General features: G+C 37.4%; 1 protein-coding gene and 1 long non-coding RNA gene across 5 annotated transcripts in view; one reads left to right on the forward strand and one right to left on the reverse strand.

The window, feature by feature from the left end:
* Positions 1-25,265, forward strand: part of MIB1 (MIB E3 ubiquitin protein ligase 1) — a 77,151-nt gene that overhangs the window by 36,492 nt on the left and 15,394 nt on the right. For 3 of the 4 annotated variants that reach the window (XM_064435018.1, XM_064435028.1, XM_064435044.1), the window contains exons 13-17: positions 14,870-15,002; positions 15,385-15,471; positions 18,164-18,325; positions 22,726-22,907; positions 24,071-24,263. In XM_064435018.1, coding sequence (XP_064291088.1) covers positions 14,870-15,002; positions 15,385-15,471; positions 18,164-18,325; positions 22,726-22,907; positions 24,071-24,263 — 757 coding nt within the window. The remainder of the gene's footprint in view (positions 1-14,869; positions 15,003-15,384; positions 15,472-18,163; positions 18,326-22,725; positions 22,908-24,070; positions 24,264-25,265) is intronic. The other variant, XM_064435035.1, reaches the window with a different exon arrangement.
* On the reverse strand, positions 1,158-7,546 carry LOC135309140 (uncharacterized). The gene is made up of 3 exons (XR_010369458.1): positions 6,813-7,546; positions 6,521-6,712; positions 1,158-5,135 (listed from the first exon to the last, which is right to left on the reverse strand). It is a non-coding gene; the product is annotated as an uncharacterized LOC135309140 (long non-coding RNA).

Below are 25,265 nucleotides of genomic sequence, written 5' to 3' on the forward strand. Positions count from 1 at the left end.
AGTCAGTCATATTAAAAGTGCATTTATTTTGGACTTTTTCAAAGTACTGTAAGCCTCAAAGCTTGGCAGACTTTGCCTCTTCACTGTTAATAAGATATTTTTTTCAGACAGAAAAAAGGAGAGTAAAATTTGAAAATACTGTACAGATTGGTTATTTTTGCCATGTTATCATCTCTTGCTTATGTTTGATCTATTCGCATACCTGTGACTTCAGATTTTGAGCTGAAGACATGACTGTGAAGTGTAGGCGTATTTTATATCCGTTGCCCCAGTTAGTTTTAGATTTGCATTGTATCTTGTGAAGAGAGCTTTATTCACTCTGCAGCTAGCATCTTAAATAGAGGCTGCTCTTGGAGCTGACCTGACTTCACACATGTGTATGATTAGTTCTTCGGAGCAATAAATTCTGCTGGACTTGAAATCAAAAAATTAAAGTCCTGGAGTAAGATACAGATTTTAGGTATTGCTCTCCTATAGCAATAAGTATGTCATCTTTATGTTCGTAAACTGGCAAGCAGGAGAATGTGGATTAAAATAGAATTGTAATTTTTCCCCATGGTTTTCTTATTATTTAGGAGATCTCAATTTTTTTTTAGATTTGCAGATGGTTTGAACGGGTTGGCAGTGAAATTTCTAACTGTAGCAATTTAATTGAGAGCTGGGGTTTCTCACTTCTACGTAGTGTTAATGAGTGTCTTCAGGAAGTGTCTGCAGGACTCATGGGCTCTGTTGTCATGGAGGTCTCAGAGAGACAAGTTCTGAGGAAATGAGAGTGGTACAATTATTTTCTAAACCAGTCAAAGTGGTTTTTTTGCTTTTGTATTTGCAGTTCTGACAGTAAATGTAGGTTAAGCTGAGTTGAAGCTGAGTGCAGAGAGTCTGTTTTTAAAACCTCTTATTAAAGTATTATGTTAGAAAATGCTTTGGAAGAATACTTTGTTCAAGTTGGTTTGGAGGAAGAGTATAATCTCCATGAGCAGACCTATTATTAGGTGGCAGATTAGCCTGTAGCTGTTGAGGTCAGTAACAAATTTATTATCTTTAAGTAGTAAATAATGTGCCTGACAGATACAAAATGGCAAATACGGTTCCTGCCCTGTGGAGTTTCCTTCCCTGTACAACAATAAAAAAGGGGAGAAGGGTGCCCAGAAAGTAAACCTGCCCTGCCACTACTGTTCATGATTGTTTCTTTTTGGTTTTAGGGTTTTTTTTGTCAGTTCTGCTAGAAAGGGCTCCAGACTTGAGGAAGAATACAAGAGACAATAAATCATTGGGAAGTGTTTATTTCACTGCTTACCTATCTTCTTTATAAATGTTAGAGATGATTTTTACTGCATATGGACAAAATGTTAAGTACCAGTAGCTATTTGTTTACAAATACAAACTTGAAATTTTGGAATACAGAATTTGCTACACTCCTGGTTACCTTCCATCTTCAGGCTGCCTAGAAGTTGAGCTGGACTGAAGAGAGGACTATATTATTGCTCTGAGCAGGTTTCGTGTCCAGTTTTAACAACATGAGAAATCCTGTAGTGATCAATGCATAGCTACAGCTGGTTGAAGGGGACCAAATCCATTGAAGAGGTGATTTGGTTCCATTTTACCAGCTTTAGCAAAGCATTGGAGTGCAGAAGCTTATAATTCAGTAACACATTTTAAAGCACATGAGCAGTGCACAAAGAACACGCGGCTTTCTTCTGTGTTACACAATTTTTCTTGTCAATGCAAAATTTTAACTCTTTCCTAATTTGGAGATGGCACAATTAGAAGATGTATACCAGAAAGGCCTGTACAGATTTGTTCTGTCCTTGAGTATTTCCTTGAGGATCTTTGGATGAGTTTCAAATCAAATCATAGTTACAGTTTAAACTTTTTCCTGTCTAGTGTAATCAAGTTTTAGAATGGGTTAGAAGCTGTAGTCTTAAAGTTTCTATCAGAAATAGATAGAGCTCCCTTACTTCTTTATGTTGAAATTTACTGGGGAAGAATGTTTCAGTTTCCTTGTCACCCTCTTTCCCCCCTTCCCCTCATGCATTTTCTGGCAGGTTCCCTTTTGCAGCTGCTTTTATGCTGTAGTTGGTTAGCACAAATATAAATGCCAAGTGCTTTCAATTCCATTGCTATATCTCTGGTTCCTATTAACTTTTTAGGAATGATTATATAATATAGCAGGATAAATTTAATTTTTTTACCTTGATAGCATATGTAAAAACATTTAATGCCAGAAAAACACAGCTTTTAAAGATTTATCTGGGGCTGCATCTAATTTCTTTTAAACTGAAGCCCTTAATACAAAATTGTGCAAGCTCACATAGCTTTTTTTTATGTCATACTGAATTCTTTCTGAGTTTTGACTGCAGTGAAAATCAGGGGACAACCTTAGTTCTAACCATTCTCTAGTAATTAATGTATCAAGGATAGTCGACGTGTTTGTTGCATAGTCTGATGATGGTGAGAAGATTTATGTAAATATATTCCCCAACATTATGTATCCTAATAGAAATGTGGCAGGTGTGTCACTTGGACTTAAGCATCAAGATGGCTATAAAATGAGTTTCTATTTTTACCAGTTATAGAGGAACTGTTTTACAGATACAGCTGCTCAAGTGCGCTTTTGGATGGCAATACAGTTTCATGTACTGGCCATATCGGGACAAAAAACGGCTGTGGAAAAAAAGCCGTGTAGCATTTGATAATGTCAGCATCTGTTATCCCTGTCAGTCACACAGTTGAAATGTTTGAGTTACAACTGTGTCAGCAGATGCCCAAAGTTCAACGTGTGCTCGGTTAAAATTGAACAGCTGATCTAAGTGATGGATGTGACATTTTAGAGTGACTGGGTATGTATTCTTAGAGATATGCTAACATGAACTAGCAGGAAGCAATGTCAACATATAATTTTAACTTTTGTATCACTCTGAACTGTCATTTTGTGTCAGAATAACATTGCAATGTTATACAAGGGAGAACACAATATGATAAATTGTTACCAAAAACCATTCGGATAAATTAAAACTGTTAAAAAAAATCTGTCCCATTTTATAGTGGAAGCTAAATCAATTGACGCTGAGCACAGGAACTCATCAGGAAAAGAAGAAAATGCTTAGCAATTAACCCCTCAGTGAAACTGCTAGTTATACCAAATTGCTTCTGTGAGCATGATTGAGTTTAGTAGCCTTGCTTTATTCAGAAAAGCTACTGCAATTTGATTTGTTTCCCACTATAAACCAGGCTTTAATTTAGATGTTAAGATACTGTAGTCTTTGTGTCAAAATATCTGCTCATAAGAGAGCTTTTAAAAAAATACTGAAACTTTGCTTTCTTAAGTAGATAAGGTAATATTTCTGCTTGTATATATATTAATACTTAGCTTCAATGTTAAAAAGTATCAGGCTGTGTATATTATTAGCTGTTGGAGAATTATGTGAGTATTTAAAAATGTCTTCCATCTAAAAATTGTATATTACCTTTGTTTATTTTTCTTGTTTTGGTTGTAGTTTTTTTCCTCACAGACATTTTAGTAAGCAAAGGGCTACAGTTAGAATCTTTAATCTAGGCCAAATGTGCCTACTTATCATGGACATATCCTATTTAATAACTGCTTTTAGAAGGCTGCTGTCATGAATAGAAATGGCTGGATTGATGAGTGGGGAGTTCTTTCCTCACATTTCTCCCTAGTTCCTGGATTTGATGTTGAATATCTTTACTTAGGGATGGTATGCATCAGTGTATTGTAACTAATGCCACTTTTAGAACTTGAAATATTGAGGGACTATTTCTCATGTAGCTCTTAAAAATTTTTTATGGCAAATTTTCTTAAATTTGGATTTAAAATAAATTCAGCTAATTTGAAAATAGTATTTAAGATAACTTACCTTTTAGGCTGTAGTTGTTATTTTTGTTTTCATTTAGGAATCTGTCAATAGCTTTAATCCGCTGACTAGCAGCTCTGGCCTAGAAATCTCTGTATTGTCACTTTCTGTGCATAAACCTGACACTGCACTTTGTATCAAAGAGCTCAGTGAGCATAATAAGTGCTGATTAGGAGAAAATTCTAACTTAAGTCTTATTAAATTGCAGAAGTTATACTCAATTATTTTGGCTGTCATTTTTTTGTAGCTCACACTGTAATTTCTTAGCTGTTAATACTTGTCTCAGTTGCAACCTGTGGATTAAATGTTCTATGGTAGATGCAAATTTAAGTACTACCATCTGAAGTACACAGAACAGGCTGTGATTACTAGAACAGTGGCTTGTTTTTATGAGATGCATTTTGATAACTAGGCTTTTAAGTTTAGTTTAAGATCTATGAAGTGAGGAGTACGGGTAATGATGAATTTTGCAGCTATGCTGCAGTCTTAATTGGTGCATTTCAAGGTTTCATTTCCAGCCTTGCTTTAATTTCTGTTTGCAACTAATATTCTGCTTATCAGCTGTTAACAATTCTTCCTACCCACTTCTATAGTCACTTAATGTAATGTTTTGTGATTTGTTACTAACAAGTATGAGTTATTTTGGCAATACCAGCTGACCCTTAGCAAGCCAATTTGTCACATGAATGTCATTCAAACAAGAGGGAAACCTGTTTCTTCCAGCAGCTGTTTAGTTTCCTCTTACTGGTCGTTCCTTGCCTGCCAAAAATACATACTTCTTTACATTCCATAGCATTGTATGTTCATATGGGTACATAAAGAAGTATGTGCTCTGAGCAGGTACACACAGAGTTGCTTGACTGCCTGTCAGATGAACCTAAAAAGTATTTTGCTGCTTTTTCTTGCTTTCATTAGGTGAAACTGGCTGACAGTTCTTTGGAAGGACAACAGTTCTGATAAACTGATGATAGAAAATAAACTTACTATGCTAACTGAACTTTGCAATGCAATTTACCTGCACAGTGTCTTAAAGCTGGGCATAGTTCATTGTTTTGGGATGGCACTGATGTTAGAAGTGCTTTTCCATATTTTTGCAGCCTCTTGCTCTTCTAAGTGACCGTGTTTAAGTAGAGAGTTGAATCACTGGTAGGTTTGCAATGTCTTTTCTTAAAATTCATAGTTGTAGTCCACTGTAAAAACTTCAGCTTCCTCCCAGGTCTTCTAGCAGATTTTCATGCTGGGGTACAGTTTGCATCTAGTGTCCTAAAGGGAAGCATAGACTGAAATAAAATAGCAGCTATAAACTTATTTTCTTACCCCAAATCCCTCTTCTATGCTTTTTTGTATCCCAGCCATTATTCTGCAAACTCTTTGCAGATTTATATATATTTATTCTGTATTTTGGAGTAATTTAAAAAAACAAAACAAAAAATAAAGCAAAGCAAACCAAAAAAACCCACAAAAACCCCAACCCAAACACAGACTCATGTCACCAGTGATCCTGCTTATCCTAAAGATGATGACATTGAATTAAGAAAACAACCTCTAACTGCTGTGACAGGATTTGGATTATTAGGCCGAAGGTCACATGTGAAAGCTAATACCTATTCAACACTTCTGCAAGCAGCTTTTCTTGTTTTTTTTTTTTTAAACTGGCACTCACCTGCTTCAGCCAAAGTCTTGTCCACCCTTGAAATATTTATGAGAGCTAAAATAATTAACTAAAAAAATTAATCCAAACCAAACAAAAAACCCTCATAGAAACAAAGCCCAAGTTTAACCCTGTTTCGTAAGATTTTGTGCAACTTGGTTTGGAATGGTGGTTAAATATTTGATGTGCAGTACAGCTTTGACTTCTGAGGGACTGTCAGATATAGCTCATGGTTGCTTAATATGTATTTCAGGAGTTGGTTTGGGTTACAGTAAAGACTAAGCTTTGTCTCTATAGCATTAAAAGGTTAATTTGAAATAAGCTGAATAATTAGTAACTGTAATAGTTGTAAGGAAAGCTGAGAGCAGAGGAAGTAAGAATTTCTGCAGCTCATGACAAAAACCTAGTGCAGCTGATAGAGAGCAAATCAGAGTGTAGCAGTAGCTAGCACAGTAGTACAAGGAGAATCAGCAATGCAGCATTAGAATCACAGCAGTCACATTCTAGTTTTTAAGTAGGCTGTTTTCATGTACGTCTGATATAAAGCACCTTGAAAATGTTGCCGAGACCTATTTGAGAACTCAGCATTACACTACCACACTGTTTATTAGGTTTTCTTTTTCAAGGTTGTGCATAGGAAGATAAGAATATATTTCACTGAAATGAGCAACCAGTTAATGGCATTGCAATTTATTAGTTTATCTTCTTTGAAAAGAATTCTCTCTGCTAAGCAAGTTGGGATTTGGTTTTTTTGGTTTTTTCTTTTTTTTTTTTTTTTTTTTGCTATGAAATTTGGACTAACAGTTGTTTTCTTTCAACCTGCTCTTTACACTACAAATGCTTGGTACTTTAGCACACTCAAAATTAAGCTGTTCCCAGAGTAGAGGGATTAATACAACAATTAAAAAAACAGTCTAGTAAATAAGATATACATGCAGAAAGTCATAGGCATCCTTTAAACGTGCAGAATAATGCAGGTCTCCTGATGTTCTGTTACCTGTAAGCTTAGTATCATGCAGCATTTGCAGTTGGAAGAGAGGTAATGACCTAGAGACACATCAGCAGCAGCCATCTCATCCTGAGTGCTCTCACTCTATTCGCTGAATCAGCTCTTCGTTACATGGGAGGGGGAGGCAAGGGGGGGCGAATGTCGGTGCATACAGTACCTCACCACCTTAAATAGATAAAACTTAAAAGAAAAAAAAAGGCATGAAGATGGGTGCCTAATTGGCACCTTCTTCCTTTCTTTTGAATGCTAAAATATGGATGATGTTGTATAGAAATTATACCTTATGTCTGCTGGACTGAGAGTTAAGACTCCAAGGATAGATGCTAGGAAGCCAAGGGAAGGTGAGCTTAGCCCACTGTCAGATGAAGATAATCACAGGCAAAAAGAAAAATAAAAACCCAACAAAAGACCAAAACCAAGCCCCCAAAAGTTGGAGTTGCTTCCAAAAAAAAAATTAGAAAAAGGCACCAAAAAAATAGCGATCGTCTCCCCCCTCCCCCGGCAAATATTGGTTTCTTCTAGTTCCTTAGATATTGCACTGCATCTTTTCTTGCTTGAGGTTATGTTTCCAGGCTTAACTGTAGGCAGGTCTGTGTTGAAGCTACTTTCCATCTTCAGAGGTCAAGTCTGCTCGCGAGGTCAGGGCTCCCGCACACACACTACAGAAGTCACCAACCGTATTTCCCACTTAGAGGGCACGAGCAAAACTGTTACGGCTTTATAGGCAGCTAAGCATTTGAAACATGCACTCCCAGGCAAACAGGCTCTCTTGTGCCTCTCTCTTCCCTGACCATATTTAGTCAACCATTGCAAAAAATAGTCTCTCAGCTGTCGATTGTCGATCCGGCAGCGAAGGGAGCCTCTATCCGCCTCTCTGCCTATTGATTGTGCAGCCTGCACTTCCACCGCCGCTTAGCCATTTGTCCCCAGGTTTTTTTAGCACTGCCAAATAAAGCTCTCTCTCATGTTTCCAGTTAGATTTCCCAGGTTTTCACTGAGCTTGCGCTGCTACTAGTAAACCCTGATGAGGTTGTCACTATACTTAGAAACGTTTGGGGCGGGGGGGGGGAGGAGTGGGAGAGGGGAAAAAAAAAAAGGCAGCCCTGCTAGTAACAAGGCAGGGACTTCACGCAGATATAGAACAATAAATATCCTGCGCTGCCATGGCAGGTTGTGTAACCTGGTTTCTTGATCACTGAAAAATGCCGTGACTAACATATCAATTAACCCAAGGTCTGAGCAGCCTTGATCTAAGTTTTCAATTGCAAATCATACAGTTATTTTATAAATAAGAAGTCAGTGCCCATTTGTAGCCCCACATTTCCCTATTCAGATCAAGTTAGAAATTATTTGAAAGAACTTTAATTAGTAAATTCATATCATTCCATACCATTATGTTTACTAATGCTGCAGTATTTTGTTTCTAATGCTTATGCATAGAATTGCATCTAAAGAAAATAAATGCATGTGTTCTTTAAAAAAAGTGAATTGTTTAAAAGAAAAGAAAAAAGAAATCAAGGGAACAGCTCATTGCATTAATCTTTCATGTTTACAAAATTGGCTCATAGCAAGACTAATAACTGCACATTCAAAAATATGAAGAGGGATTTTCATATTCATGGGGAATATAGGCAATGTTTTCTTGAAAAAAGAATAGCTGAAATTTAGCATTCAAATACAACAAACCCAAATACTTCAAGATTTTCTCTGTATTTTGCAGACAAAATCTTTGCTTGGGAGCAGGAAGGATGAAAAAGGTAAAAATATCTCAATCTAAAATCAAACAAACTTAATAAGTCAAAATACCATTTAATTCATATTGATGTAATTAGTAGTTACGAAGTTCAGTATGGTAGGGTAGAGAGTGAGTTGAAAAGTCCTGAGCAGACTTAATCTTAGGTTTATACTTCCCTTGGTGCTTCTTTTTGTGTTGGTTTTATCCTGTGCTTGGTAACTGCTTACCCTGTAACTTCTGTTGCTTTCTGGCTGAAGTAATATTTTTTTCTTTTCTCGTTGTTTTCATAATTATTCACTGAAGACGAAGTGTTGTGCAATACATTCTTGTGAATTCCATGTAAATGTATATACCTCATTGTTTCTTTGATTACAATTTGTGTATTGAAATTGATTTTTTGAAAGCAAGAGATGCTTGAAAATCTGAGAAGCAAAAAAAAGGAAACAACCTGCTACTTAAACTTTTGCAAACTAGACCATTGGTCAGATACGAATTTTGTCTGAAACTCTAAATTCAAAGTACAGTGTGCTCAATAGTACCAGTCTAAGGTAATAATCTCTTCCTGTTGCTTGTTCCTGAAAGATAGATACTTCCTTCTTCATTCTTCCAGTGGTTCTCTCTGTACTGCACAGTGAGTATGCTGTGAATCAGATCAGGGAGCTGATTTGGCTTGAAGTTGTGTGCTGACGTGCACTTACGATCTTATGGTTGCCAAAAATAGCGCTGTCCTGCTCCTGTGTTACTTCTTGCACTATGTTGGTACAAATGTTTCTTTGGCTTCACAGTGGGCAGGCTTGGAGTACTATTCCATATGAGAAATAATCCAGCAGAAGGGGATGACCTTTCAAATGCTGTGTCGGGACCACTTTGTGGGAGCTTTTTTTGAGCAGAGGTGGTAGTCAACAGGACAAGAAAGGGATTTAGTAAAATGTGGCTTTTCTTCTGTAAGGTTGTAAAATGCATTTCGGACTACACAGTCTTGAAAGAAAACTTTGCTATGGGAGGTGTCTTTAAATCTGAGCTGTTCCTTCAGCTGTTTGAGGCTCTAACAGGAGGCAGGTGAATGGGTTTAGCTGAGCCAGGGTTAGGAGTCTGGAGAGGAGGAGGTGGAGGTGGTGTGTGTGTATGTGGAGCATACTTCAAGCCAGGACTGCTGTAAAATACATTATGAAACCATGTCACCCTGAGACAGTGGAAACCTGAGCTGAGGGAGGAGAATAGCATGAAAGTAGAAAAACCTGTAGTAGAAAGTGCAGTGAATCATTACAACCTCTGGTGATAGGATTGCTGATAAGTTTATGCTGATCTAAGACTTTGCTTCTGGAAAGGGCGGTCTGCCCTCCCTGCAGCTCTGGCTTTGTCATTCCCTTACTCCTATTGCTTCTAGGGATCATGAAGTTGCGGGGTAGGTTGGATTATCTCATTGATCTGTCTGAAAGCAAACTTGCCAAATCAGGAGTCTGGCAGGTTGTTTCACTTGCTAGAAAATGATGTGTCTGTACAGCCAACATAATGCAGGAGCTGAAGTGCAGGGAAAAAAGTGGGATTGTCTTTCAGTAGCAATTTCAGTTAAATGTGCTTATGCAGATTGTGAAGTCGCCTTTCTAATTTTTTCTGCCGAAGTATTTGTTTCTGTAAAACCTTAACAAACAAACCCTGAAAGGCCAAACAAACAAACCCACCCCACCACTGTCCCACAAACCCTCAACCTTCTTCATTTACCTCATTCTGGAGTCAAATTGCAGTTGGTGGCAGAGAATCTTAATCTTCTCTAGTTTTTGTTCATGTTTTTTTAAACCAGGGTGCAAGGATGCTTTTGCAGTTAAGACTGCTAAATCTGGAATTGTTTTTATACAATGAGGTGTTGGCTTCATCTTGTTTACAAGTACTTTTATCTTGTAGATTTTCCAAATAGACCTGTTATTGTATGTTGCATTCTCAGATAGTACTGATGAGCATCTGTAAAAATTCTGTGAGGAAAGTACTACATAAAACCCAACATTTTTTATGTAGGTCGGTAATTAATAACACACCATATGCTGACTTCTCATCATAAGAGTAATATTTTTTGTATGTCTAATGTTGGTAACTGGTGATGAAACAAGTGCTCTGTGTGGCTAAAAGTAAATTAGTGTATTGTTCAGATCTGTGACATATCTTATGTTGCAAATACACAATTCATGCTGCTGAATTTCCATGGCAAGTGTTGGAATGAGGTGATCTGTAAGGTCTTTTCTAACCCAAATGATTCTGTGGTCCTATATATGTTAAGCTGTGGTTCCAGACTCTCTAAAAACCTGGATTAAAAAGAAAAAAAAAAGAAAGTATTACTCATGTGGCAAGATAAAATAAAGATGCATGCAACAGCAGCATTTGCTGTTACTCTTCTACATCTCAAATTAAATGTAACACCACATTAGTGGATGTTCCTTTGACCAAATCACTTGTCACTATTGGAGTGTGGGCTGTCATTTTATGGAGATGAATTACACTGGGCAGTGAAAGTCAGTGTGCCCCCAACAGCTGCACCTGGGAAAGCAGCAGATACCTCCATCTCAGCCCCCATGCACACATCAGCTTTCTCAGTCCTTTTTGACTGAGCACGTGTTTAGCTCCTAAAAAAGAAGCAATATTTTACTTATCCCTATTAAAGCTTTACAGATAACTCCTTCAACAGTGCTCACTGGAGTTTTTATCTTGTTGTTCCATTAGAAATTTTCAGAAGCTGCAAATGGGCATCCAGGTAAAAAAGGCCCAGAATCTTGTCATGAGCTTCCCACTAAGCTGACAATACTGCAGACCAGCAAATACCAAAGCTTGCCTGTTAAATTTTTTTTTTATTGGTGATGCTTTAGTAATAATCTACAAATAGAATAGTGATGGCATAAGTTCAGTGTTTCAATTAAGAGTTTTAAGCATTTCATCAGTAATCTTTGCAGCTCCTCAGACAGCCATGTAATCTTACAGTTGAATACACTGAAGATGATAGTTTGAAAACTTTTCTTTAGGTGTTTTTGCTGATTTCTTGATTGTTGCAGTACAACTACAGTGAAAGCAGTCTGTGGTTATTTAATGTATACAAGATAAAAGCAAGTTTTTACAACTATGTTGTGGTCTTCAAAACAGAGCAATACAACCCAGCTTCTTCTGTAATACTTCATGGGGAAGTGTGAATCATGAATTACTGTGTAATTGGCAACATTAATTCTCTAATGTGACTTTTTATGATGTATGCCTGTTCCAGTGAGTGCTGCTCTGAATGGTAGCCACTTAGCTGTCAAAATTTTGGCAGTAGCTCTAGAAAATCCTGTAAAAATTGAAAGAAACTACCTCTCATCTAATGAGGAGGAGGAGGATGCAGCCACTGAGCTGAATTTACCATTGTAGCATATTAATATCTTGCAGAATTTTAAGGTGTCATTCCATGAAACAGTCCTTCTCGCCTGCTGTCCCATAATATAGCATGGTCTGAAAAAGAGATATAGTCTTTTTCTGAATAAGAAGAAACAGCTGGGTAGTGGTTCCTGGCCCTTCGATGATTTGCTGTCAACCGTAAGATAAAAATCTGTTCCATACAGATGCCATTTGATTGTTTTGGTGGTCCTTCTCTTTTTCCAGTAAGACCAATGCACCTTAAAAGCATTCAGAAATGTAACAGGCATCTTATTTCTCTGAAAGCAAGGTACCTCCAAATATTTTTGTCAAACTTCAGATAAAAATTTTTCTGGTGTAAGACAGCAAACTATAGATTTGAAAGAAAATCTGGTAAGGATAACACGCACACAAATATTAAGATGAGTGATTTTTCTTCATGGCTTACAAAATGCTGAGTCAGTTGGTATCTTATTTTTGTTTCAAAGATGAGATATATTAAAGAAATCTCGGTAGTATTTCTGAAGTACATTTACTATTGAGGAATCTGATCAAGTGTGTCAATGTACTGTAGATTTTGTTTATCTGTAGAATTGGCAAATTTTTTATTTCCTTACTGAAGAATGGGATATAAAATATCATTGAGTTGGTTAGGACAGTTTCTTGTTTCATTACTAGAGCTACTTTGGAGACGTGCTGACTGTAATTAGTATTGATACCCTTCCATAGTGTTCCTCAAATTGTAGTTGCGGTTTTAAGGAAAAAATTTTTGGTGGTTTTTTGTTTGTTTTGTTAGGTTATTGTTGCCCCCACCTTTTCCTGGTTGCTCACAGTCATATTGCTTCTGTCAGTCGTAGTCAATTTTCAGGAATTTTTTATTGTGTTTTTTAGACTGTCTACAGTAGATAAGAGCTTTATGGGGTCTTTAGGAGCACTGAGCCTGGCAGGTGAAGATAAAGAGCTTACATGACATGTTGCCCTGTGGAAGCCACTCTAGAAGGCTTGTTGTGCTGTTGGTACTGTGTGCTTTGTGTCAGCCCAGCATTCTGAAGAGCTGATGTGGTGGTGTGCCCAGATACCAAGCAAACCATAGTGCTCCAGATGTGCTCTCCTAAAGCAGCTAAACACAGTTCTGATGGTGCCAAGATTTGAAAATACAGCATCATTGCATTACAAAATGGACTATGTTTATCAGTGCAACTGATACTCGTTAATTTTGCCACATTTTGTAAAGCTTTGGTAACTTGAGTTTTACCAAATTATATCATTAATTTGGAAAAATCCTGCATAAATAAACCTCTCAACGAAGTAATGTTGTCATTGTTCATTTTTTTTCTGAAGGATTCTAGTCTTTTCTTCCTAGCACCTGCAAGAGCTGTAGAAGACGTTATGAATAGAAGCTGAGCAATGGCTCACAGTGAGCAATGTACAATCTGTTAAGTGTTGCTGTCTTTTATTGCTGTGTTATAAGTGATTTGGACTGTGAAGAAATGAGAAGCTATCTGCCAGGAAAACAAACAATTCTAAAAGGCTGAGAATGGTTCTGTCCACTCTGAGGAGGACAAACATCCAGAACAGCCTGGCTATGGATGCTCCACGTAGCAGTTGGTTTCCTATGGATTTGTATGACCTTGTTGCTTGAAAACGCAGTTGGTTAGTTGGGATTCCTTTAGACACTCTGATTCTGGGGGCAAAAAAAGTGTCACTTAATACACCATTATGGCAGCTGCAGCATAAGTGTGGAACCAGAGGTTTATGTTGTGCATCAGTAGCAGGAGAACATGGAGATGTTTATTAAGCAGAGTCTTTTATGGGAGCATCTGAGCAATGTGTGGGAAGGAGTGCACTTCCTTACTGGTACCTCACAGACTTCTCTGCTTTCAAGGAGGGCTTATTAGGGTGAGCTGTGCCCAGACACAGCTTTTTGTTTTTTTTGAAGGAAACTCATAGACTTGTTCTAAAAGAGAGCCTAGGAGTGAGCTTCAGCTCAGTGTGCATGTTCAAGGCAACAGATTATTGGAATGAATTGGAATTCATACCTTCATAATTCATACCTTATGAGGGTATTTTTAAGTAAAAGCTGAGAGGTTGAATTTATGAGGCTTTTTTTGAGGATTATTGTGATCCCACATTTTTGATACCAGAACTCTAATGAAGAACTATTTAATTCAGATACATTATCTACCTTGCATGGCACTGTGTGACTGAGTGGTTCCACTTGCATTAGCAAGGATTACTTGGATTTTAAAAGTTTGAATTTTGTGTAGAAACCCTGTTTCTCCTGTAGATATCATGTTCCTTCAACAGTAGGAAAACATCAGATGACAGAAGAGGTTTCTTGGCACAGGATTGTAGCAGTTTCTGGTTTTGTGTTTGTCTTTTAAGGAACTGTCATAAGGGAGCTGCATATGCTGTTTATAAAGATAAGACAATAAGGGGTTTCAGTTTGGTAACTTACGTATTCCAAAAGCTAAGTGAAGACGTTTTGTAAGCTTAAGAAAACTGTATTTCTCAGAGAATACAAGACTGAGCAATTTGTTTATCTAGCGTTATATTGTTAATACTCTTAACTGAAGGTTAACGTTGTACTTTATGGATTTTAGTCTGCTTTAATGCTTGTAGTAATCCAGTTGCTTTTCCTTCACCCTACCCCCTGACTACCAGACACTGCCATGATATGTTATACTCAACCATTATATGTTAAGAGACTATCCCACTAGTATTCACGTCACAGTTGCAGCATTTATTTTGTCTGTGCTTAAGAGATCTTCCTCCATTTTCTTTCTCAGAAACTGAGTTTTAACTGTTGCAGCCCATGGCATCAGTTTATAAAGTCATGATTTTAAAGAAATCTAATGTCATGGAACTTGGTCATTAAATACTTAAGTAAAGGACACTATGAAGATTTTGAGGGAGAAAATTCTTTTGTCTACATTTCAGAGTTTATTTGAATGTTTCTTTAATATCATTTTTACTGTTAGATAGCATTTTTCTAAAAAACAAACCTGATCCTCACACTGTTCCAGGCATGGTATGGTTTGTTTGTGTGCTTTAATGAGAAGGAAGTGAACATGAAATTATTCTGCTTTGGAACTGTTAGTATAGCTTTTCACCCACTCTCTCTGTTTGAAAAAAAGATAAAAATTATTTTAGCCACTACTATATAGTTCTGAGAATTTTGTTGTTCTCTTGTTGTCATTCAGCATACATTCTCTGCTTATTTTTTTCAGCGCAATGCGCGTGTTGTTGTCCAAGTTACCACGACCGTGGATTGTTGATGAGAAAAAAGATGATGGTTACACTGCCTTACATCTGGCAGCTCTTAATAATCATGTGGAAGTGGCTGAACTTTTGGTGCATCAGGTAGGACTCTTTTCTCAGAAGGATTTAAATGTCATGCTTTGGTTAACCATCTGATGTGAAAATAGTTGGCTGCTTTACGCCTGCAGTCGCAATGCAGAAGCAGTGGAGGAGGGAAGGACGTGTTGAGCTTTTAAAGGTCAAATTTGCCTTTGAGATTGTAACAATGGTCTAATGGTGCAGAGGGACTGAAAAATTGGATACCTAGTTTCATTCAACAGATCAACATCTGTACAGTGAATAATTGAAGTATTTAATCACTTTTGTTCTCAAATCCCCTAACTAGGAATTGTATTCGGGGTCATAGTCAGCGTCCTAATGGACTGCCTTGTCTGTAGATAAATTGCTGGGGTGATAATGCTCTAATGTTTTGAATATCTTGCAGGGCAATGCTAACCTGGATATCCAGAATGTTAACCAGCAAACTGCTCTTCATCTTGCTGTTGAACGACAGCATACACAAATTGTTAGGGTAAGTATCTGATTTGCAGTAAGCCATATGGTTAATGGCATTTGACTGAAGCTGATGGTGGCTGTTAAAATATGAATACTTCATGAACATTTAAAAAAAATATTTGACAACATATAGTCACTGCATGTTTGTTTGATTGGATTTTGTTTAATTCAGAAGCTTGCCAACTTGCACAGAAGGTCAGTCAGCAATATGAACGCCACTTGAGGCATGCTAAATTTTTGTACATGTACATTATGGTTTCCTCTGTGTGGTTGCCAATTCCAGCATCCCTTCTTGTTTAGTAAGGAAGAATGTGTTCGGCTGTTACTTGTCTGAATCTTGTGGTGCTGTAAGGGGATCTTCAAATAGCATTTCTGATGCCTCCTGCCATATGAGTAATTGTTCTTGCTCATGGCTTTTGCAAATTGTAGCACAAAACATCTTTTATGATCTAAACTACTTTTCTGTCTGAGTGTTTGACATTCCCTGCTCTTAGCTTGGGAGACCTATAAGCAGTGAACCCTATTGGTGAAAGGAATGCTATCCTGGTTTTTTGCTTGCATGGTTTCAAAAGTGAATGCTTCAACTTAACGAAGCTTTGTTGCTAGCACAGGAAGTGTGATGAGTCTGGCATAGCTTGCTGTTTCTGGCCTGTGTGCACTGTCATAGAGGACCTGTGTGACTGTTTGCCTTGCTGCTGTGGGCTTTTGAGGCTCAGAGAGAGCACTCGCTGCTCTCCGAGTGAATACATCAACCTGGCCTTGGCCTTTGATGTAATATTTTTTTCTTTTTAGAGTCACCTTGTATGAAAAACTGTCTCTTATTCAGGCCTACACAGAATTGTCCCCCCTATGCAGACCTGCATTCTGTTAAGCGTTATTTAGCCATAAGGTTTCTCCCTCTCTGAGGGCTGAAGGGTGTGATCCCGTTACAGTGAAACATGTGATATGGCCCTATATCTGGAACTGCTTGCTACCAGAAGAATGGTTTCCTAGAGTCAGTGCCACTTGCATCCTGCAAGCTATTTGGCAGCTGTGTTTGGTGAACTCTTGTGCCCTTCTGGAATTTACACAGCACCTGGGAATACAATATTAATGTAGCAGATGAGCAGGAAGGTAGGCATGTAGCAGAACTGGCATGTGTGTTTCACTGGCATGCTTATAGCTGAGAATGTTTAAGTGAATGACCCTGTAGAGTATCTGTTTTTTCAGAACTGGATTAACTTTAAGAAGTCCTAAAATAGCTCATGCAGCCATGCAAAGAACATGTTGGCTCCATATTTCAGAGCTAATTCCTATTGGATACCTTCCAGGGCTGGGTTTGTACCCTCAGGCATTTGTGGAATAGTGGTCAAAGGTAGCATGGTTCTTTTAAAAGTCCTACTGCCATGACAAAGGGCAGTGGTTTGCCTTTTTTTTAAATTATTTTTTTAAGCTTCTGCAAAGATACTGAAGTTCTGTGGTAGTCAAGGATTCCAGGAGAACCTCAAAGCAGTAAAGAGCTAGTGGCAGACACAAGATATGAATATGAGAAAATAAATTGGTCCAGAGTAAATCCATTTAGAGAGCATAAGAAGTTGAGACTAAACTGTGTCAACTATTAGCTGGTTTTCTTGGTTTCACTTGTGGAAGAGAAGGTTGGGGAAAATGATAAGCTGCAAATAATTGCAGGCAGATACTTCCTTGAAAGTTGGGCTTTGAATTCCTTTTAGCCTGTTCTGAAGTCTGAGGTTCTTTGGTTCTGAGAAACTGCAAATCCTTGCAAGCATGTGGGTTCCAAATAGGGAGATCCCTCGTTGTATATTCCTGTTTTTAGATTATGCCTTTTGTCTCTACTGCTAATCCCAATTTTGCAGAATAGCAGAACCTTAAAAACTGAAGTTAAAACCTCAGAAACCTCAGCTGCTGCCTACAGGTTTCTGAATGGCAACAGTGATGGGATTTAATTTTTATGGGCAGTTGGTATTTTTTTGTTAGCATGTGTTGCTTTGTTTTTTTTCAACGGTGTATTTAAGAAATTCTGGTGGGTTGAATTATAGAAGGGCTGTATGCAAAGGCCACAGGAACAGGAGGGCCTGTGCAGCCTTGTGCTTGTTTTGTGTCATGTGAACAGGAACGGGTGTCTAAAATTAGCCTTAGAGACAAGTCTTACAGTTCATTACTTTCCAAAGTGTTCTGAGAGTTTTTAATAGTGTCATTGGTTTTTATGTCTTCTCCTGAATTAGGGTAAACCAAAGTACATGCTTAACTACTTAGCTAATGTGAGGACACTGTAAATTAAGTTGTAAAGTTTAGTATGATGTGAAAGTGGTGATTTTTGAGGTCATTGAAACCTAATAGTAAAGAATATATACCTATCTCAAGTATTGTACATATTGCTGTAATAAATTACATTGTTTGTAGGCTGTCTTATAAGAATTAAAGTCTAAGGAAGTAGGAAGGATCCTCTAAAATTACATCTTTTGTAGCATTCAGAGCACAAGCAAGCATTAACCTTCTGCTGAAATAAGCTTGATATTTGAGACAGATAAATGCTTTGGTTGAGAGCTGAGCTCCAGGCAAGGAAAATAAATTTAAATTAATTCAACTGTGAATTGTAGTAAGATAGGAGTAGCCCTTTTGAACCTCCTAGAGAATCCTAAACCATAATTTTCTGAAATTAATTCGAAAAGGGAATTTTTTTTTTTAATGTGGGTTTTCTCTCTTTTCAGCTCTTAGTCCGTGCAGGTGCTAAATTGGATATTCAGGATAAAGATGGGGATACTCCCCTGCATGAAGCCCTGAGACACCACACCCTGTCACAGCTCCGCCAGCTCCAAGACATGCAAGATGTGGGCAAGGTAGATACTGCTTGGGAGCCATCAAAGAACACAGTAAATAAAACACATTTATTTATTCTTTTTTTTTCCCCCCTGTATATTTGTCTCTTTGTCTACTTCTGTACTGTTGGACTGTGTTTTGGCAGCGTAAGTTTATGTAGACATTCTGCATTAAACTGCAGTGTAGGCAGAAATCATATTGTTCTCTGTGGCTTTTCGTATGAAGTCATTACCTTTGTTTGAAGAAAGAGGATTATGTAGCTCAAAAATATTTCTACGATTTTATCTTCTGTAGTAACATGTATGGCTGCCAAAAAGTCAAAGAAGCTTTTTTGAAAAGAAACTTAAACAGTATTACAGTACAGAATAAGACTGAAATAGTTTTCTGTGATTCAGCATCTTGCATGTCTTTGTAACTTTAGTTGCTTGGCTGTTTTTCTAACTTTCTGAAAGTGTGTTCTGTTAGAACAAGGCAATGTTAATTTTGTATGTTTATTGATATGTAAATTTTTGCCAGAGTTCACTTCAGAAATTGTGCTGTAGTAAGGAAATAGTCAAAAAGCCTCCAGGTAATAAAAGTCAATGTTTTACTGAAAAAAAGAAACTCTGACACCCAAAAAGCTGTGTGAACCCCATATTTAGAGGTGAAGTTTATAGCTTACCTGAGACAAAGGAGAAATAAAATTATGGAGCAATTTTTTTTAGCTATTAAAGATGCACAACATAATAGTGTATCAGAGCTGCTGAACCATTAGTTAACAGTATAATTTTTTTTCTAATTTTAACTGAGGGTTAAAATTAGAAATTTTTTGTTGTTGTTTTTGCATTTCATTAAGAAAAAACAAGTACACCAACTTTTTATAAAGTCTTTGTTCAAAGCAATAATTCCACTGTACAATTATTTTTTTTCAAATTGGTTACGGTATCTCGCTGAAATACACTGGAATAAGCTTTGAAAGAGATTTAAAATGTGACAAGCATGTGTAACAGAATGCATGTATCCTTGTAAATGAGACAAGAAGAGCGGTTACAGCTCAGTTGTTTCTGTGATCTGAAATGGACTCTACGAGAGCTGTCTAGAATACTTTGTTTTCGTGGGTTTAACTGTGAAATGAATGGAAGGGAATTTTTTTTTCATCAGATTTGGCATTTTGTAAATTGGTTTCTCTGCCCAGTCTTATTAACCCTAACCCTCCACAATGAAACTGGAGTTCTGCATTTTGAGTTTTGGGGGTTTTAACAGAGGAAGCGGGTTTATTTTCCATCACCTTTTAAACTTCTCTTTGGGGATATTTTATATTTTAGAGACTAAAGTTGCATTTCTCGTTTCCTTTGACAAGTATCCTTGGTTTAAAACAAGTGTAATTTAAACAAAAATTCTATTGAAGCAATAAGATAAAGAGCAGGCAAAAGATATGAGAAACAAATTTCAAAATTCTCTCATCATTGTGTCTCTAATCACCTAAAAATGTTTTAAAATCTAAAAAAAATAATGATCAATCAATATTTCCTCTCCTTTATTAGCGTGATCAAACTACTGGCCATTTCTTTGCACTTTGTTTAGCTGCAGAGAGAATTTTTGCCTAACTAACAAATTTGGGAGGTTTAAGTGGAAAAGAATAAGTTCTGGCAGAGAAGAGATGAAAACAGGCTTGTTTTTATTTTATGTGAAATGTAAAAGATGGAGTAAATATACCTGAAAATGCTTTAAGATAATCAGCAAATCAAATTATCTTAAAAATGTTTTGTGAAAAACAGAAAATGAGAACAAAAAAAAGCCTGTACATATCTACCTTTATTTAAATGATGGTAAGGTAAAAACACTGTAAGCTAGATTTTACCATTAAGCGGTTTTAAATATTAAGCTGTCTTTTGTCCAAAAATGAGTATCAACAGAGACAGAATTGAAGCTGTGAAAATATGTGCAGGCATCTGGACCTTTAAAGCTATCCAAGGACACATTGGGAATTTGTCTTGTGTGGAATTGCAAATACAGATGATGGATAATAGATACTATGTAGGATTAAAAGTTTTGCCTGGGAATCAGTAAGTTTTTCTTTTTTTAAATGTGATTACTTAAATTGAGGGTTTGTTTTGAGAGATTTTTTTATTCTTCTTCATTAATTTCTTTAAAGGTTGCAAAATGTGTCAGATTTCATTAGGCAATGTGATAGCAACACATCTCTGTAAATATTTTGTTTTTAGAGCTCATTTTTGCTTGGCTAAATTTTAATTAGTTTTGGACTGCTGTCTTGGAGATTCCAACCTACTGAGGCCTGTAGGGTGCCTCTTTGTAGTACATACATACATAGTAGAAATAATTATTTCTATTTTTGTTTCAGTTGAGTAAACTGAAAAGAAAAATCTTGCTCGCAGGATTTTAGGGTTTTTTCATACTTGATCAAATTGGTTGGACAGCAACTCATTGAAATTGTATGATGTGTTACTTTTTACTTTGACCACTGTTTAAAATACAAAACAATACTTTTTACTGATTATCATTCACTTAGTTCATAAGTGGAACTAAATTGAATGAATTCTTTAACATTGATTTTTTAGTAATTCCTTCTGAATGCCAACATTATGCCTGTTGGAACAGGCTCCCCAGGGAAGTGGTCACAGCACCAAGCCTGCCAGAGTTCAAGAAGCTTTTTTACAATGATCTCAGGCACCTGGTGCTAATCTTGGGGCTGACCTGTGCAGGGCCAGGAGCCGAACTTGATGATCCTTGTGAATTCCTTCCAACTCAGGATATATTATGTTCTACATAAAACAATTTTTGTCAGGTTTCTCCAGTTGATTTTTTAATACACTGTTTAAAATGCATGTAGTGAGCAATCTTGACAGTACACAAAGCCCTACTTATTTTAGGTACTATTCTGAAAAACACCTCTGTGCTCAAGTCCTATGAGCAGCGAGCCCAATTTCTTTAATTTTTAAGTTTTCCATCCAGCATATTGTGGTAATTGTGCAGCTTGGAAGAGGAGAAATTTTCTGAAGTATAGTTTCCACCACCACAAAAAAGTCATTTGAATTGCTTTATTACACTGTTCTGGCCTAGAGCACTTTTTATCCTAAATAACTGTATTATTCCCAGGTTAATTTTGTCATTTATTTTAATATACAAGTGTCTTTAAGGTGTCTTTCTGACCCTTAAAATGCTTTTAAGTGATATTACTGCCTAAATCCTAACTTGAAAGAAAAAAACGAATGGAAAGTGTTTACTGCTTCAAAGTTACAATTACTTAGATGATATTTATACATTTTTTGTGGATTGCACTGGGACTTTTCCCTCACTGGTGAATTGGCTGGGACTGGAGCACATCTCTACTTTGTTTCAGCCAGTGCTTTAATTGAAGTGCAGAAAAATGGTCTCAGTTGATAAGTGAAAATTTTCTGTTATCTGAACACCACAAAATAATTTGTTTCCCTAACTAACTGATTTTCCTGGTATAAAGTCTTTGGAGCTGTACTGTTCTTACCTAAAATCATGAGGAAGAATGCAGGAGGAGTATCTGAATTCATGAAGTGACCTTCAAGAGTCTTGCTGCCTCAGTGATACATATTGATATAAGAACTTCTAATTTAAAAAAACCCAAAACATATAGACTGAGGTTTAAAAAAATGCTTCCCTAAGTGGCTGGGTTTCCTTGAGTTGGAGCTGCCCTAGCTTTGCCAAAGCTCTTCCTTTGAATACAGTGTAGTGTAGTTTGCTGAGGGATTCTTAGTGATGCAGCAGTTCTGTAGTCTGTATTATACTTAATGCATTATTTCATCTGATCAAGCTTTAATGCAAAAAGATGTTGGGAGCCCAGAATGCTCTGGGGAATCCACTCCTTGCTGGGCTGTGGCAATGAGCCTTCTTAGTGTTTCTAGCTGACCCTGTGGAGCTGTAACACAAGGATACAGTAACCACTGTAAAAGGGCAGAGTAGCATTATGTGCTTAGATAGGGACAGTGTGCAGGTTTTAATCCATCCAGGCTGAGAGAGACTGAAATTCAGTTACTTTCTTGGGCAGGTACTTTGCTTGCTGGACTAAAAGTAGCTGTGCATTCATTTCTCTGCTCAGCTGTGATTTCAGTCCAAGTGCAGTGATAACATTTTATCTGAATTGACAATTTGAGTATATACTGAAGTGTTCTCTGGATATACCCACTGGAATTTTGCCCTTTACAGTGCTTACATAGAAGGACAGCCACTTCACACGTGAGTATAGGTGTACAGGAGATTAAGTGCTTCAGTAGAACTATTCCTTGCTGAATTTTAGTTCCTTAAAGGAAAGCTGAGTATAGCTGACTCAGAATGAAGCAATTGTTTTGATTTTAGTTCTAGAGACGCTTCCTTTGGCTTACACATTTATGTGTGTGTGTGCATGTCAAGTAGCTTTCCTTTAGCCAGACTAGTCTTAACTGTTTAGAGAGTCTTTCTTGCTTACATATTTGTTTTCTTTCAGTTAATAATGGGACTTGGCACTCAAGGAGCAGAGAAGAAGAGTGCTGCATCTATTGCCTGCTTCCTGGCAGCCAACGGGGCTGACCTCGGCATTCGTAACAAGAAGGGTCAGTCCCCTCTCGATCTCTGCCCTGATCCAAGTCTCTGCAAAGCACTGGCTAAATGTCACAAGGAAAAAGTCAGGTTTGTATATTCATAAAATACACAGTTTCCAAAGGTCTGCTTTCCACAGATTAACTGATATTTTTTTTTTAATGTTGAGCCTTTAATTAGCAATAGCTAATTAAAACATACAGATCTGGGGATTTGGTGTGCTTTTTGAATGGTTTTTTTTTTTTTACTTTTAATTCTTTAGGATTTTGTGGCACATTGAATTCTATTCACAAATACATTAATTGAAACTTACCCAAGTGTTAGAGGATTTTCATGCATATTAATATGGGAGAGAGGAGAATGGGAAGGTAACAATCTTCAGGAGGGGATTGGTAGAACTTCATAAGGCAGTCGGGGGAAAATCCCTGGAAGAATAACTAAGCATTGCAAACAGGTTGGCCTGGGAAGTTGTGAAATCTGTCCATACAACTTTTAATAACTGAAATGGGCAAAGCCTGGTATAAACTGATACGAATTCACTGTTTGGGAATATCATCTTTGGGAAGGTCACCTGCATGCCTGTTAATCTGAAAAACTGTATGATTCTGTGCAAAGAAAATGTGGAGGTAGGTCTGATGTCTTTAGGAATTACAGTTTCAGTGAAATACCACATTATCAGGTCCACACGGTATCAGAGGATTCACCTTGTCCTAGTTACATTCCACCCATTGCCGCAAATAATTCTCATCTTTAATTCCTGTATGGAATTAAAAACGTATGGATTCAAAACTGTGCTCTCAAAATGTGACAGAGAGAGGCTGTTTTTATTGATGCTGTCCTGGTAAAGCGCTGGTTTCCTTTCCCAGCCTGTGTGTCCGTGCGTCCCGGCCCCAGCCGCGGCGGGAGCGGCGCCGCGCGCCCTCTGCGGGCCAGCGCAGCGCCGGGCTCGGGACGGGCAGGGCCGCGGGCTGCGACTGCCCTTCACAGGGCACCGCTCTGGTAGTGGAGCAAGCTCTTAGGGCGAGAGGGAGGGACTTTTTGCACGTCCTGTTTCTGTACAATGCCTTGTCTGACTGTGTAACCTTGCGCTGCAGTGCCGACTGTACTTCTTGGAGAAGGCAGTTCAGATCGCTCTGTGATCATACACTGATGCTTGAGTGCGTAGGAGTATATAAGCAGCCAGTTGATGTGCGTTTTAAATTGAGTGGGGTTTTTTTAATTATTAAAAGTTTGACTGCAAGGTTTCTTTGTAGTGGCCAGGTTGGTTCCCGAAGTCCATCTATGATCAACAATGATTCTGAAACCTTAGAAGAATGTATGGTGTGCTCAGACATGAAGAGAGACACTCTGTTTGGCCCGTGTGGCCACATTGCCACCTGTTCTTTGTGTTCACCACGGGTGAAAAAATGCCTCATCTGTAAAGAACAAGTTCAGTCTAGGACAAAGGTAAAAACCTCTGAAATTTATTGGTTTTCTTTCTTTTATAATGGAAAAGTAAAAAAAAAAAAAAAAGGGAAAAAGAGGTCAAGGAGATATACATCTTTTATGTGGTATTATGCTTTACACATGTCTCACTGGATAGAATTAATTTTGCATCATAATGATATCTTGCTCTTTTCTGTTTGCCTGTCATGCCTACCTTTCCCTGCCTTGCAATGTCTTTATTATTCAGGCCCTCAGAGTTCCTAATACAGTCACCTGAGGATGCTTTATTGAAATAGACTATTTCCCCCCCTGCCATGGTATCTTTTCCTCATGTTAAAATAAATTGCTGGTTTTTTCTGAAGTATAATTTCCCTCAGTAATATTGAGCTCTTCTATTCCTTAGGGCTGCTTGAAAGATGATTTGCCTGTAAACTGAGTTAATATGTGCTTGTTTCTCTAGTTAATAATTACTTTCAGCTTTCACCTTCTTTTTCTTTGGAAACATGAGTTTCATTATACTGTCTTTTTCCTTCAGAAAAGCAACTAGTCATGCCCTATTTTAGACATCAAGATTTCTCAAATGGTTACCCACAAGTAGTTTTGAGTGTATGGGTACCTCCCCATTGGTTTTCTGTTTAAGTATTCTTTTATTCCTTGTAATCACCAAGTCTTGTCCTGGTTTTTTTTAGCTGTTAAAAAAAGAAATAATGTTCTGCACTTGGATTTATGTTTGGTTTTGGATTGGTTTAGGGTTTTTTTTTGTTTGGTTTCTTTTTGGAAACCCAACTGTTCGTTTTTTGGGGGATTTTTTTTACTTTATCCAAACAGATTTGATTAGTCTGCTTCTGTAGTATGTTGTTTTTTCCTCCATCTTTGAGTAAGCATAATAATTGTAAATATAAAGTTGCACTGTTTTTACTACTCACTCTTTTATTCTTCTTATACTATTTGCTGTTCTGCATTGTGTATGTTCAAAAGCCAAATGTTAACATAGAGGGAGCTCCTTTTCTCTAGACCTCCTTA

The sequence above is a fragment of the Passer domesticus genome, chromosome 1 (genome assembly GCF_036417665.1).
Source record: "Passer domesticus isolate bPasDom1 chromosome 1, bPasDom1.hap1, whole genome shotgun sequence".
Taxonomy (NCBI): Eukaryota; Metazoa; Chordata; class Aves; order Passeriformes; family Passeridae; genus Passer; species Passer domesticus.